Source organism: Tubulanus polymorphus, chromosome 3 (assembly GCF_964204645.1).
Source record: "Tubulanus polymorphus chromosome 3, tnTubPoly1.2, whole genome shotgun sequence".
Taxonomy (NCBI): Eukaryota; Metazoa; Nemertea; class Palaeonemertea; order Tubulaniformes; family Tubulanidae; genus Tubulanus; species Tubulanus polymorphus.
Window position 1 is genome coordinate 1,791,872 of NC_134027.1, and position 13,867 is coordinate 1,805,738.

Below are 13,867 nucleotides of genomic sequence, written 5' to 3' on the forward strand. Positions count from 1 at the left end.
TATATATATATATATATATATATATATATATATATATATATATATATATATATATATATATATATATATATATATATATATATATATATATATATATATATATATATATATATATATATATACTGTTTACTACATGTACATTTGTAATTTTTGTTGCGTAAATAATTTAGAGAATATGATATATCATTAATTCTAAACAATAATATACACGAATTACTGACCTAAATGATAATAAAGTGGCTGATAATGAACGGCCTCTTGACCATAGCTCACTCAGGAATGTCTTATACTATCTGTGACTGCTGTCAACATTAAATGGCTATTTTTAACCAAGCTATAATATAACGTCTAGATCAATAAGTACAAGAGAAAATATAATTGCGAATACATATTCAATACTAAAAACGAGATAAACTTGCTGTAGATATTGAACATATGCATAAAATGTTGTATAACTCGAAGAATTGTTGTTTGTAAATCGATTATCAGCTTCACAAATTCTACTTCTTGAATTTATGTTATCATGAGGAAATGATTGTTAATATACAGTTGATTTTTAGTAAAGACAGACTTACGCCTGTCTTTATGCTACACCTTGTTGATGTGAATAATCATAATATATGTGTAATACATTAAGATGCTAGGTTAATGAACGTATTGTGTAGTTTGTAAATAGCTGAATTGTGAATAGATTACATTTTTTCTAATGCTTTCGATGCAAATTGTTGTTAGCGACCCTTTAAATTAGCAGGTTCGCAGTTCTTCAGTTTTTGTGACATACTTTGATTTCTATTCGACATATTGTAATCCTTATATGCAACATTCTTAGCAATTATTATCATCATTCTCCTTCTCTCTTCTTGTCGCCTCTAGGAATATTAGATAACATGGAATCTCAATTATAACCGATTTGTGTTCAAGTAATATTGAATCTCATTGATATATTCGCACATTTAAACTTTGAATAAAAATCGTTCATCAATTTTATGACTCTTTCGATCGAGATGAATCGTGTTAATTCTGTATTGTTGTTAATGAGCCAAAATAACATGTACTAAGGCTAAACAAAAATGATACCTTGTTTCTCCGCAGCGGCCGGGTCATTTTTGTAAAATATGATAAAATTTGTAAACAGTTCATTTCTACAGCGGCCGGGTCTGTTATGGTAAAATTGATCACGATTTTAAAAAAAGTAATGTATAGGGTAGATAGGCGGCCGGCCGGGTCAACATTTAAGCACAGCAGAGCGGAGAAACAAGGTATCAATTTTTTTTAGCCTAATAGTACATTCTGCGCGAGTAGAGTCCATTTATTTCTTGTTACGTATTAGATATATGAGGCATGTGTTTTGATTATTTGGTGCTCTGTATGATAAAGCCTCATATATTAAATAGTAACTGTTGATTAGAACCTGTTTTGATTACTGTCGTAGATAATGCACTGATATGTGTATTTTTTCTGTATATGTCTGTAAATTAATAAAATAGTCTGAAATACTATCAATTTGTTGTTTTGTTTTATCAGAAGGCTTCGAATAAACCCTGAATTCACCATTCCACGACCCCCTCGAATCTCCTTCCTAACTAGCGAGCCCTGGGCTCTGATCACATGTCCAATACATCGGCTAAGCTTCCTTCGCGGTGATATTTGAGAAGCTGCCCAGTAAGACCAAGCACTTGTCATTTCGGACGTATCACGTGGTCCGAGAGGTCCGATGGATTTTTGCTCAGTAAACCCTATGATAGTTAATTTCTAAACGACTTAGACACATCACTTTTTAAGATTTATCTTGTCATCCTAAAAATGTGCGACATGAATCGAGGAAGTCATGTCTAGCGGGAATGTCCCCTTACAAGATAAAACCAATAAATATAATTTCAGTAGGATTTTATCTGAAATGAGTTTTTTTTATACACGTAGGTGCTAGTATCAAAGTTCAGATATATGAAGTGTCTGTTATCAGCTTGTTATTGTAATGACCCCTTTTGACCTGCGGGCGTCCAGTGGTCAAAACAAACCGAATAAACGCGGGAAAGTCTGATGATCGTCCTGTGAAATGTCGTTGTTTCGGTGGTACCTGGGGCTGTTTTATATGTATGAAAAATGTTTTTATTCATTTGACCCAAATATCAAAAGAGAGCCACAAATGACTTCATCGTCGCTGGGTTCGAAACACAGGATCGAGCTCGTAGTTTGGGGGTGCTTAGATCAAACCTCAATCTCCTATGGTTCGCTTATAAGAACATTCAATTTCATTAATCCATCATCTCCTGTCCCCCAAATGGATCGTTTCGCTGGGATATTGACCCAGGGAGAATAAATCGTGCATAATATGAATGTATTTGTTAAAAATGCACGTGTATTTGGAGCACTAGTTTGACTAGTTTTCTGCCATGTAATTATGTGAATAGTGATTATATAAAACTGATTTTTGTGTGTGATATTTTTTTGTGTCTTTGACTCAGGGGTCCAATATTTCTCAGCACAGTAACAGGTAATTCTAAAACTTCACGCCGTTTTATTGCACTGTCAAGTTTCCTACGATATCTTACGTTACAATAACTTTATCAAGGCTAGTGCTATGTATTTATGGTCGTGTCTTTTGAAATTTGATATCAAAGGTTTTCGTAGATCTGATAAGACGAGAGAACCTGACACAGATATCTATTAACAAGGTACCGAAAGGTACCGAAGAGTATGAGGTCCTGAGAGATAATCACTTTATGAACTATGTAACGTCATTATTCCACGAACGGTAGTAGACACAGTTATAAAACAGATCCGATCTCAGCGTTCGGTGACATTAGTGAAAGTTTTCAAGATCAATTGCTTTTACTTCTTTACGACAAAGTGAATTTGGGAAGTTTTCGACGTATCGAGATCGATTGCTTTTACTTTTCAACAACAAAGGGAATTCGGGAATAATTAGTGCAAACAAAAACTTTTTTTTTGATGGAATTTCTGCGAAGTTAACTCGGTGTCGGAAAGTGGACTTAAGATCATAAGAAGTAGGTATTACGTGTTACAGCTGACTTTTGTTCACCGTCGATCTAGACGACAAAATAGTGTATCGACAAACTCAAAATGTCAGATATATATTGATATTGAACCAGATTTATGTAAAAACATTATATATTTCAAGAAGTAAAGTATTTCAGCTAGTCCATCTAATAGCAACATTAATAACATGTCACTGTACTAAACATTCAGACAATTCAGTGCATATTGTTCAGAAAGGTCGAAAGGTTTTTTGGCACAGAACGCAGTACATCCGTAACGCCTATTTTTACAAACTTCTGCGAGGAATATTTTCATAAATCTAAAACCCGGCTTCTTGGCCAATACCTAATGACTCTTACAGCGCCTTGTACACTGACAATGGACAAAACGTCGTATAATTCTTTCCTAATTCAAACGTGGATCTAAATATACCAAACAAAAGGCAGATTTCTTTAAAAGGAAGCCTATCTTTAGATATTTCCTCCAATTTCTTCATATCGTATATTACTCCATCATAGATCAGTTAAATAGATCTGAAAAACCTTTAGGCCAGTACATACCACAATAGGCTAAAGCTATGGGTTACGGAAAATTTCAGGAGGTAAGAACTGATAGACCGTAATTAAATTATCCCTCCAACTCAAATCATAGATCAACCACCTGCTTCAATTACGATGTATATTGCTAACTTAACTTTATTCAATAATAAGATGAAATTAGTTATTTGAATATTTAGAAAATAATTTTGATTACCTCCAGGAGGACCTGACGAGTGGTGAGGAGGATATTGAGGATATTATCGAGGAAGTAGAAGAGGAAAATAACGAAATGGAAAGTTCGCAAGGTTGTTTTCAGGGATATCTGGATATCAAACAACCACCAAAAGTCAGAGGTTCCAAATTGAGGGTAAGAATATGTAATTAGACCTCAGTTTTTTTCGATTAGTCATCGTCACACGCCTGAGCCCCAGACGTCGGAAATTTCAAGAGCGATTTTTCCGATAAACAATAATTAGAAATAGAATTAGATCGTGGAAATCAAACTGCGTCATTCATCTGATTGAATAATAATCGTTTTTAACAAGCACTGATAATGAAATCTAGTCTACCAGATATGAGGAAATGTGTCACCTGAGGTCAATTTTTCTTCGTTTTTTCCTATGAATGTCGACTTTTTAAACATCACTAATATTTCTTGTATCTTGCAACATTTTTTGGAGAGAAACAAAAAATATCATATACCTTCATATTCCCGACCGATCAGTTCTTTTATTCTATGCCTTGCCTATACGACTGGTTCTATACAAAGAGATCTCCAAAAATAGCACCATTTGTCACCATTGTATGACCAGCAGAGTGGCGCAGTGGAAGCGTGCTGGGCCCATAACCCAGAGGTCCGTGGATCGAAACCACGCTCTGCTATGAGTTACATTTTTACGAGATGCAAGTTGGCATCAAGAAGATAATTCTTTTACTAGATAACCTATTTTTTTATTTTTGTTTTAGGTATGGAAAAGAAAATGGATCGAAATACATCAAATCAGAGACCTTTCAACGGAGAAATATTCTGCCAAACTTGATATTTACACCGATCACGAGAGCGCACTTTGCAAACCGAACGAAAAACATACGATATTGTTAGAATTGGTGACTGAGGTGAAAAAGTGCAAGTCAAAAACTCGGTCGTTTGCGTTTGAAGTGAATGTTGAGACTGGACCAGTTTTATTCCTGGCTGGAGCTAGTGAAACGATTAGACAAACGTGTATGAGATCATTGAAAGCGATGTTATGGCTTTCGAGTCGGGAACTTGAAAAGGGTAAATAAATAAAGACCTTTGATGATCTATTAATATTTCTGAAATCGTGAATATATTCGTATGATATGCGTTTCATTTCTAGATGTTTTCGACGTTTTGGTGATTGGTAATAAATATTCTGAAATGTTAAGTTTGAGCGGTGACTATCGGTTATCAATAACACCGGAAAGGGTTGCATTGATGTCACCGGAAAGTGAACCTACTGATATTCCTGCTGTTAAATGGAAACTGAATACTCTGAAACGATTCTTTCTCTATCAAGATCCGGGACCCGACAAGGACCACGTATTCGTCATCGAAGCTGGACCGTGAGTACTGTAGCTTCATGTTTTACGTAAATGCATCTGATTTATTCAAATTGAACTTAAAATAGGAATGTTTTGCTTACAGGAAATGCGACACTGGTAAAGGTGAATATCGCTTCTTTTGTTTGGAAGCTGAAAAAGTTTTGAAGGTTATTTCTGATAGTATCGACGAGGCCATTCGACTGAAAAACAATTCGCTCCCAAACGTCACTTCATGTACATCCTTGTCTTCGGTTACGTCTCGCGAACGCACATATTCGGACAATTCCGTAAGCGATGAAGCTACAGATACCTACAGTACAGTAGGATTAACACCCATTGCTGAAGATCATCGACCAGTGCGTTCTGATACCGATGCTTCAGTCGATGATGCCACATATAACACACTTTCATGTGGGTTCAATAGTTATTTCAAGCCGAGGAACAGTCCGGAATCAAAAGTTAGATCCGAAGCCCAGAAATTACCCCAAGACACAGATACTCCAACACCAATCATCGCACCACGCGCCAAACGTTCAGAATCCCAAAATCAAGAAGAGCGCCCAACGCCGAGACCACGTCCTAGAGCTTCAACATCCAAAACAAATGCTGGACATTTACCGAATCCATTGCGTCTGAGCCTCGGGACTGAAACGAAGTATGAAGAATGTGGTATTTACGATGTAACCCCATCGGGCGTACGACCAGTGTCTGAGTTTAGAGCTGTTCCAATCGCAGCTCCACCCCCAATTCCAGCCAGACGCGTCCGAACAAGAAGTGATGGATACAGCGAGGTGGTCGTCACCCGTGAATCACCAGGAGTGAAAGTAGTTGCAAATTCACAAAAACGTGCCTCATCCAGTTCGGGAGTTTCCGTGAATTCTGATGGATCGCGAGATTCCATTCCCGAAGACGAAGAACCGTCGGAACTTGCAGATAGCCTTCTGTCGTCCGCTAATTATCGCACAGATGACGATATCACTACGAACGACCCCGAAATCGCTGGAACAGATAAAATATATTCGAAAGTTGTTGAGGATATCATTGAAGAGGAAAAGTGCAGGAAGATATCAACAGGGTCGCATATATATCAAGAGCTCTTTTTGCAAGGCGATGAAATAGAAGATAATGATAAAATACACGCAGACGATAAGCAAGAATTGGTGAACACAGAACGAAAACCTAGTTTAAAAGAAAGGCGTCGTAGTTCAGTTGTCAATATAAAAATTCCTCTCGTAAACAACAGCGACGCTTTCAAACAGCTGGATAACGAAGAAGGCGCGAACGACGATCCTGCTGTGGAAAATGTCTACGAAGACCTGGATAAGTTCAGAAAGGATATTTTGAAGTATCTCGGCTGCGAAGAAGAAGCATCGGTAACACCACCGCCAACACCGTCTCGACCGGAAAGAAAGAGCGGTGCACAAGCGATGCAAATCTTTAACTCTGCAAATAACAGTTTATCCGCAGCAGAGAGTGATAATTTAAACAAGGCGATACGTCTGAAAGAGGTTAATGACATTTTTGCCAAAACGTTTGACAGTGATCCGGCTAACACAACGCATAACGAGCATGTCGATAAAGTTAAAAAAGACATCCTCAGTTATCTGGGAATTGATGAAAGTACGTTACAGGAAAGCCCTCCACAGTTGCCGAATCGTCGTCCGAGTCGTCCTCAGTCAATATTTACCGCTGATCGTATAAAACAAACTCCGAAAGGCAAAGGACATAAGATAAAGAAGAAACTGTCTAAGTTAATGAAAGGGCACAAAAATAACCGATCGGTTGAAAATTCATCCTCTGACGGAGAAGATATTTCAACAACACCTAATACTCCAGTTACGCCAGCAACTATGCCTACTGGTGCTGATAATTCTTACGACAGTCCCAAACAATTGCTTCCTCTCACTAATGCAAAACGTAGAAGCTCCAGAACACCACCGCTTACAAAACAAAAAGGGTCGTCACCAAATACTGAACGTCGCAGTAAAATCTCGAAACCGTTCCGTACCAAGTCGAAACATGAATCGGTGATATCAGGGGGTAGTGCTACCGGGTCTAGTATTGACCAAGATGACAAAGCGAAGAAACCAAGTACTAGTGATAACTCGGTCCAAGATGAAAAACCAAAGAAAGCTAATGCGGATAGCTCCATCCAGGCTGAAACTAATTCAGTTTACGGTTACGATCTACCACTAATTCCACTTGAAACTTTCCCGAAATCCGATGCCGTCATTACTACAACATCCGTCGTGGAAACACCGGCAAAACCATCACCTGCAACTATCGATTTTCTTACCGGTGATGACTCGTGTGATATTTCAACCTGTTTGCCTCCAATAACGTCACCCACTGTGAAATCGTTGCGCTCTGAAAGTTCCATCTTTGGCGATCTGTCGACGTCGTTTTCATTTTCGTCTCCGACTTCGGAATGGGACCCGTTCGATAGTTCGTGGGCTGAGAAAAAACCACAACAAATTGCCAACGCAAAAGATAATGACAGAGCGTGGATGGCATTCGCTGACAATTCAAACCCTTATTATATCGTGAACTCGGAGAATGAGAAAGATGAACAGACAAAGAAGTGGATCTTTGCGACACAAATGAACACATCGCTCGATACACCTACAGATGACGCTCCGTGGCTGACCCAGTTCAGCAGCAGTTCCACACACAATGACAATATGAACAGTTTAACTAACGACTTTTATTTCGATATGAACAGGAAGCGACTCAGTTCGGCTGAGAATGTTTATACGCTAATGAACGAACAAGTTGATTTATACCAAATTCCTATTGCGAACAAACAAATAATTACACAATCATTGGATAACTAATTATACGCATGAAATAATTATGAAACTTTCCATTGTAAATAACACAGTCGTGTCTTTGTACATTCTAATTAAGTGTTTTTTGCGTGTTTATCCTCCTTGAATCCTGATCAGATTCGAATGTAAATACATGATATGTCTTTATTGTAAATATAGCCACTATAATCATTTGTAAAATTGTTTTCGAGCATCATTTCCTTTCTTTCGTGAATGAAGAGGGAAGAAGTGGACTTCCTCAAGACTATAAATAATACCTTAAGTACATTCTCCAAAACTATCGTTGTACTGCATGCCTCTTGGCCTTGATTAACATCTATTCTTTTGAACTATATCAGAGAACTATAGAACTATATCAAAGACAATCTTATTGAAAGAATAGCAGCCGTTTTGTAGTTTCAGCATTGTTGCAGTAATTCAACAGTGTTGTAGTCCCGCTGGATCTTAACCGTTATGTGCTGCCCCTATGCATATTGTTAGCGGTGAACGTGTGAACTAACTCGACAATACAATATTCCTGCTGTGGTATACGAGTAATAAGTTAGTTCTCACGTTCGCCGTCAACGATATGACTAGAGGCAGCACTTGACGGCTAAGATTTTTACACAGGTGGATATTCCAACAGCGGCATGCGAGTGATACAGATAGTCATAATCTATTATTCCTAACTTAGGAATCCGTTTTTAAAAATTGAGTTCTGAGTAACTTTTTATCAACACGAAGATATCGCCCTATGATAAAGGAATAATTGATGAACAAATACACACTAAGGACATCCCAGGTTTGAATCTAGTGTTAACATTGACTTCCAGGGCCATGAATTCTAATCACAATTAAAACACTGAATACAAATTGAAGAAACAAAACAACCAAATTAATTCACTGTATACAAGAATTTATTTATACTTGTGTCAAAGACAATTACTTTTTAACGGTTTTTTTGGTCGTTTTTTTCGCAGGTGTTTTTACCGCCTTGGCATCTGCCTTTTTAAGTTTCTTAAATTCCATGGTGATAATTCTGTTTCTCTGGAAAACAAAAACAACATATTCAAATTAATTTCTCGTTTAAAAAGCAATACAAAATAGTTCTATTAGATCTAGCCAAGGACCAACAACAATTAAGACAAGTCAAATCTTTTGAGTCGGAAAAATCTGCCTGAGTAGTGATGTCTCGAGTTGAGTGGAATCTTCTGTACAACCAGCTAAGGGAATATTTTACTAGGGACATGGGATTTCAGAATTCGTTCTAGTTTTGAATAGTTGCATCAGTGATAAGAATTATCAGTCAGTTTCGGCATCAGACGGCAATTCCTATATTTATGTCTCGTCATTTGCAAAACTATTTTAAGTTAAAAACTGAGCTAATATCGAGTATTGCTATTAAGTCAATTGAATGAAGGAATTAGCAATCCTGAACTATGCAACGCATCAGTGACAAGAATTATCAATCAGCTTCGACATCAGACGGCAATTCCTATATTTATGTCTCATCATTTGCGTTAGGTTAGAAAACAGCTCGAAATACAGTCAATCCCTTATATACCGCCAACATCGGTGCAGAATGATTCTGTGTCCGTATAACAGGGGTGATTTACTATGTATTTGTATTGAGATGTAGATTGAGAGAACCTGGCGATAGGCGGTAAATTGGGGGTTGACTGTACTTTTAAATTAATTTTAAGTAATATGTATGCAAAAATACACAGCACGCACATCAGTGATAAGAATTATCAGTCAGTTTCGGCATCAGACGGCAATTCCTATATTTATGTCTCATCATTTGTGCGAGGCCCATACGAGACCAAATTTTAAATCGAAGTATAAATTAACTAAAATGTGGTTAAAATAGGTTGTGTAGAGGAGGGAAAAATATGCATCAGTGAAAAGAATTATCAGTCAGTTTCGGCATCAGACGGCAATTCCTATATTTATGTCTCATCATTTGCATTAGGTTAGAAAACAGCTTGAAATACTTTTGAATGTCTTAAAAATATGCAGAAATACACAGCACGCACATCAGTGTAAAGAATTATCAGTCAGTTTCGATATCAGACGGCAATTCCTATATTTATGTCTCATCATTCGTGCTCTGGATTATTTCCTGTATACCACATTTATATATCTATCAACTTACTGTTTGTTTGGCCTTCATCAGTTTGAATCTATCGAAGTCTGTCATCGTCTTTCTCTGCAAAAAAATTCAAACATTCATTAAGTTCAAATCTTCCAGATAACGTGTCCTAAATTGGGCGAGTTCAAATCTTCTTTTACAATCAGTAACTCTCGCTAAACTTGGAAACTTAAGACTTTCGAAAACTAAATTTTTTTACTTCTTGATCTATTTTTTCTTATCCTTAACCAATTTTTCCGGTCTCAATGTGTCGTAAGTTTCGTTTACTGCGTCATTATAACGTAATTACCTTTTTCTTCAATTCGAATTTCTTGGCCCACGTCGTCTCTTTCCATTTCTGGTCGATTTCAGCGGCGAGCCACGCTTTCTTCAGAGACTTCTGTCTGGCTGATGGACCGATTTTCACTGTGAAACTCGTTAAATGTAAGTGTTTAAAGTTCATCGACTGTCGTTTGATGCCAGTGAACGGACCTTCAACCAAAGCCTGAAACACAATACATAAATCATCAACGTTTTCAGAGAATTCAGAATCTAGACAGGGGTTCAGATTTATAAGGGCATTCTGGCAGAATTGTTATAAGACCCTCAAGCCGCAAAGAATATTTTGCACTGCGGAAGCTTTTCCTCAGCTCAAAAGCAAAGCCATTGGTAACTAAGTGCAACATGTCTGATGAAAATTTTATGAGGGATTACTTCCAGTCTTGAATTACATCCATTGAAAACCCACAATATAAATCTAAAACAACTGATATTGTTCTTCTTCCTAATTATTCAGCTCTATTAGTCAAAATCCCTGATCCACTGCACACTGACACACACTCACTGTCAGTAGTAGCTCTTCTTACCCTGTTTTGGTCGATGATATCCAGAATGACGCACAGTTTTCCTCTCTGTGGTCCATAGGCAATGAAGGCCACGCGGCCAACCTCAACAAATCTTTCGTACACCTTAAAAAAACAAACACAAACGAAATGAAATACGTGTACACCAAACCGGGCGGGAATAAAATCAGATTGATTGAAGTTGGATTTGTAAATGAGTGTATTCTTCAAACTGGTATTTATCGAGTTTTAAAAGTGAAATTCAAACATTGATTCCTCACATTAGACTCTTAAACACATCTTTATACTGATCAACTACTTTATTGCTTTATTCACGTAGGTTTAACCGATGAAATTCACTGTTTAAAACCACAGGTTTATCGCTAAATACTAACCATGCTGTACTCGCTATACCGAAGAGATCACGTGTTCGAATTCTCGCGTGTTCGAGAATTCATTTAATTAGAAGTAAAAGCAGCGATATACTAAAATTCACTCATTAATTATATTTGTTATATTCAAAAAAGGATTTTGAAATTGAATTTTGGTTATAGGTTTCATTTAAATATACGTAATTGGTAGACTGGTTACCAGCGCCACCGAAATAGAGACCGGTAACCAGTCTAGTTAATCGGGCGTGGTCGATTGTGATCTGTGCATGTACGAGATTTGGCGGGAATTTAGTTTGGGTTCGAACTCTTATTTGAAATAGAATGTCCATATCACACACCTTTGATAAACATATGCATTTCATTTTATTCTATCATTCAAACGATGTTGCAGATGGTGTTTTGTTTTTGAGCGCTGAAGACGCGGTTCCGTTCAGAGAAACGACTGATTGACATCGGCACTAATCTGATTCGAAGCGTCGGACATTTAGGGGCTGGCTGAATCTAGCTTAGTTCCAACCAATAAATAGCGCATTGCATCGTTCTTCCACTCAGAGTAGCCTATACATTGGGGTGTCTCGGTAAATTTAGGCTTAGTAATATCGGACCCGAAGGATTTAATTTTTTTTTGGAAGATAGGCCGGTGGCGCCTGAGTTAGCTTTTGCCCCTAGATAAGGACCACTGTTACGGCATGGGCCATAAAAACGATCCTCTTAAGAACCCCGGTGCCGGATTTGAATTTCTGCAGCGATGGATCTATAGTAAAACGACCCCAATGGAAACTCATCCATTAACTCCCATTTGATAGACTGCGTTTATACAACAACAATCGGCTCGATTCATGGCGACAATACACGTGCCTAATAGCCGAAAAAATAATCTTCTTGATGGACTTTTAATTCATTAAGCCTAAGCACTCTCGGGAAAGGAAAAAACACTGGTGAAATACGGAGTCTTGTTTCACGTTTCGCTTGTTTCTCCCTTGTCTGATCTCACGTACACATTTCTAAGACGTGTTTTCATTAAATCCCTTTGAACGTCCATCGGCAGCCTCGTGCTATTTTTTTTACCAATTTATGCGATAGCTTTTATTGTAATTTTGTAAATTCGCTCGGCTTTCTTGAGTAAATTCACTAGAAAAAATTCTAATAATATTTTCTGTATTTTTTTTGTAAATTCAATAGTATGATTGGCAGCGGATATTAGGAGGATTTCAATTCTCGCGTATATTATTCGAAATATGAATTTCAAAACCTGACTACAGCGAATCGATATTTTATATTCGTCGTATCTCGGTATGTTTGAAAAAAGTATTTCAGTCCACTGCCACAGACGCCTGGTCAATACAGGTATACTGCGCAATTCCTGACCTTTGGATTGGAATTATTTACGTCGCAACCTTAAGAAAATACAACCTCAAAAGGAGAGCGGAAACTCGTAGAATAACGCCTTGTCAAGAGACGTACATCAGTTGTAAGACATTCTTCGAGAATGAATCGCCACGCGATTTTTTTTTCTAAGTAAATATCCACGGTTTCTTTACGCGGTACGATGACAATTGTGACAGTTAATACGACAGCAGTATCATTCAGCGGATACCGTATAATTAGATATCAGACTTTGCTCAGTTGTCAGCTGGGCCCGAGGCCCTGTAGTTACGTGACACTACTACTTGATTAAAGAGACATTGTCAGATGAAGACATCTGAAGTTGTTTGTTGCGACATGAAGTCCAGTAATAAGCTAACGCACTTTGCGTCACAGCGCGTCACATTGGACTACTGATTGAAGTAAAAAGCGTCCAAATATTATGAGGCCTGAAGAATAATGTGTATCGTCAGTGCGTTTAAATTACACCTCTCTAAACATAAAACAAAACGACAATTGATATTGTTCGTTTCATTCACTTATAGTTGAAACTATTGAATTCATTTCAGGAGATCAATATATGTTATCGAAAATCCCACAATAATTACAAATAGAGACGAAATGTTTGGTTGTAAGTTACTGCAATTTCTCGGCTTTAGTCATCCAAAATACAGATTTCTGCTGATAATCAATCGAGGAAGCAGGGTATACGGTCGACGCGATGTTTCTTCTCGCTACACGGCTACACTTTTCTTTATGGAGAAGTCTACATTTTTATTCGCGTCGCCCGTGTTGATGTGATGGCGCGGCGGGGACAAACGGAAAGCTTTATAAGCACATAATTACCGGGTAGACAGCGTGTATTTCGTTTTTTTGCTGTCGTTTTCCACTTATAAATTGAATGCGACGCAGGGGATATATACCAGTTACCGAATAAAAAAAAACAACCCTAAATATCCGTGACAGTAACTATACCAGTAATTTCTTGGTAACACTGAATCAGCTTCGACATGAGGCGCATAACAACATAATAATCTGGAAGTTGCCCTCCGGCGACATCATCCGCAACAAGATAATAATGTCATTTAACAAGGACCGATTCTCCCTAGTGTCCCTTCGAGAGGCTAGGAACTGCGCTTGTGTTGCTCGCGGGTGTCTTGTTGTTGCGCTTGAGTTTCTTTTTAAATCGTCCAGTCGATGAATGAGTGTCAAAATGGCCGCGCTCCCG

At 37.7% G+C, this 13,867-nt stretch overlaps 2 protein-coding genes and 2 non-coding genes across 5 annotated transcripts; 2 read left to right on the forward strand and 2 right to left on the reverse strand.

Annotated features, from left to right (window-relative positions):
- Positions 1-2,759: 2,759 nt before the first annotated feature.
- Positions 2,760-8,088, forward strand: LOC141902427 (uncharacterized). Of its 2 annotated transcripts, none has more exons than XM_074790142.1 (5): positions 2,760-3,008; positions 3,760-3,906; positions 4,506-4,815; positions 4,898-5,123; positions 5,206-8,088. In XM_074790142.1, exons 2-5 carry the CDS (start codon positions 3,829-3,831, stop codon positions 7,934-7,936), a joined length of 3,345 nt encoding a protein of 1,114 aa, XP_074646243.1. In that variant the 5' UTR covers positions 2,760-3,008; positions 3,760-3,828; the 3' UTR covers positions 7,937-8,088. The 2 variants fall into 2 exon arrangements, with proteins under 2 accessions (XP_074646243.1, XP_074646242.1); XM_074790141.1 differs by lacking the exon at positions 2,760-3,008 and adding an exon at positions 3,523-3,601.
- On the forward strand, positions 4,350-4,421 carry Trnam-cau (transfer RNA methionine (anticodon CAU)). The gene has a single exon. It is a non-coding gene; the product is annotated as a tRNA-Met (tRNA).
- Positions 8,089-8,808: 720 nt separating the features above from the next.
- LOC141901920 (large ribosomal subunit protein eL14-like) lies at positions 8,809-11,349 on the reverse strand. The gene is made up of 5 exons (XM_074789492.1): positions 11,278-11,349; positions 10,907-11,008; positions 10,351-10,545; positions 10,065-10,118; positions 8,809-8,956 (listed from the first exon to the last, which is right to left on the reverse strand). The coding sequence occupies exons 1-5, from the start codon at positions 11,278-11,280 to the stop codon at positions 8,852-8,854; spliced, it is 459 nt and encodes a 152-aa protein (XP_074645593.1). The 5' UTR covers positions 11,281-11,349; the 3' UTR covers positions 8,809-8,851.
- Positions 9,805-9,877, reverse strand: LOC141902944 (small nucleolar RNA SNORD49). The gene has a single exon (XR_012618986.1). It is a non-coding gene; the product is annotated as a small nucleolar RNA SNORD49 (small nucleolar RNA).
- Positions 11,350-13,867: the final 2,518 nt, after the last annotated feature.